At 39.6% G+C, this 1,707-nt stretch overlaps 1 protein-coding gene across 1 annotated transcript in view; it reads left to right on the top strand.

Annotated features, from left to right (window-relative positions):
* The first annotated feature begins 516 nt into the window (after window positions 1-516).
* LOC111898333 (protein SHORT-ROOT) overlaps window positions 517-1,707 on the top strand; it is a 1,818-nt gene continuing 627 nt past the window's right edge. Inside the window, exon 1 of the mRNA XM_023894263.3 lies at window positions 517-1,707. This exon is cut by the window's right edge and continues 627 nt beyond it. Within this exon, the coding sequence (XP_023750031.1) occupies window positions 716-1,707 (992 nt within the window). The 5' untranslated portion in view covers window positions 517-715.

The following is a 1,707-nucleotide window of genomic DNA, read 5'->3' as shown; positions in this document are numbered from 1 at the left end:
GGTTTAATTCTACCCCCGCCACCGCCTCCACTCCCGCTCCCCATTTTTTTAAAAGATTTAATCTCATACGATATCGGGGTCACACAAGAAAACGGGATCCCATGAGGATTTTTGCCATCCCTACGTTCCCAAAAACATCAAATATAAACAGTCAGGATTGAAATGAACTTTAGACATTTGTTCCTTTACACCCTCTAATATTCCACGGACTACCAACACACACTTAACACATCAAAACAATATAGTAATTAATATTCGACTTTTCAAAGATATTAAAAAAAGATAATTGATTCAAGATTGTATTAAATTTATTATCTACTACTATATTATATATCATCAAGGGATGTGACATGCATAATTAAAGCTTGTATTTGTTGAAGTGATGTTGTCACATAACAACTAAAAAGGAATCGGCCCCATTGACGACGGCAAATAGGCACCTACAAATTATTTAAAAACTTATATATAATGTTAAGTGTAATAACAAGTCTTAAATACAAGATTTTTTGGTTCAAAGGATTCGTTAAATTCAATTCGGCTTTACGAAATGTCTTTAAAAATATAGACAAAAAAACAAATACTCAGTATATAATTCTAAACAGCCACCAAACGTTTGAAGCACTAGTATGTCTAGGAGACGGCAAAGTCGTAGCAATGAAAAGTGTTGATACCCTGCAACATATACAACTCATCATTCATACACAACTCTTTTCTAATGGAGAGAACACACATCTCTCCCTACACCAACCACCAAACAACAAGCAAAGAACAAAGCATCCACACATACACAGACTCTGGTGGTGGCGAGACTTGTCCAGACGAGGATAAGTGGGCTTCCAGACTTCTACGACAGTGTGCTCAAGCCATCTCGGAAAAGGACTCCGCCAAGATCAACCACCTTCTATGGATGTTAAACGAGCTATCATCGCCCTACGGTGACTGTGATCAGAAACTCGCTTATTACTTCTTGCAAGCTCTCTTTTGCAAAGCAACGGAGTCTGGACAAAGATGCTACAAGACCTTGGTGTCAGTTGCCGACAAGAGCCACTGTTTTGATTCTGCCAGAAAACTCATACTTAAATTCCAAGAGGTTTCTCCTTGGACTACGTTCGGCCATGTTGCATCTAATGGTGCTATTTTGGAAGCTTTTGATGGTGAGACCAAACTTCATATAATTGATATAAGCAACACGCTTTGCACCCAATGGCCTACTTTGCTTGAAGCTTTAGCCACTCGGAGCGATGAAACTCCTAGCCTAAAGTTGACTGTGGTTGTCACAGCCAGCCTCGTGAGTTCAGTAATGAAAGAGATCACTCAAAGAATGGAGAAATTTGCTCGTTTGATGGGTGTTCCTTTCGAGATTAAGGTAATCAATGGATCAAATATTCCGCTAGGAGATCTTACCAAGGAAGAGTTAGGTGTCAAGGAAGACGAAGCTGTAGCGGTGAATTGTATAGGGGCTTTAAAAAGAGTTGAGGTAGAAGAAAGAGGTGACGTGATTCGGCTATTCAGCTCTTTAAAGCCTCGTGTGGTGACCATAGTAGAAGAAGAAGCCGATTTTACTAGTTCTAGAAGCGACTTTATGAAGTGCTTTGAAGACTGTTTGAGGTACTACACTTTGTACTTTGAGATGTTGGAAGATAGCTTTACACCCACGAGCAATGAGAGGTTGATGTTAGAGAGAGAGTGCTCGAGAAGCATCATTAG

Source organism: Lactuca sativa, chromosome 3, assembly GCF_002870075.4.
Source record: "Lactuca sativa cultivar Salinas chromosome 3, Lsat_Salinas_v11, whole genome shotgun sequence".
Lineage (NCBI taxonomy): Eukaryota > Viridiplantae > Streptophyta > Magnoliopsida > Asterales > Asteraceae > Lactuca > Lactuca sativa.
Note: the sequence above shows the minus strand (reverse complement) of the source record. Positions and strands in the feature narration are given on the sequence as shown.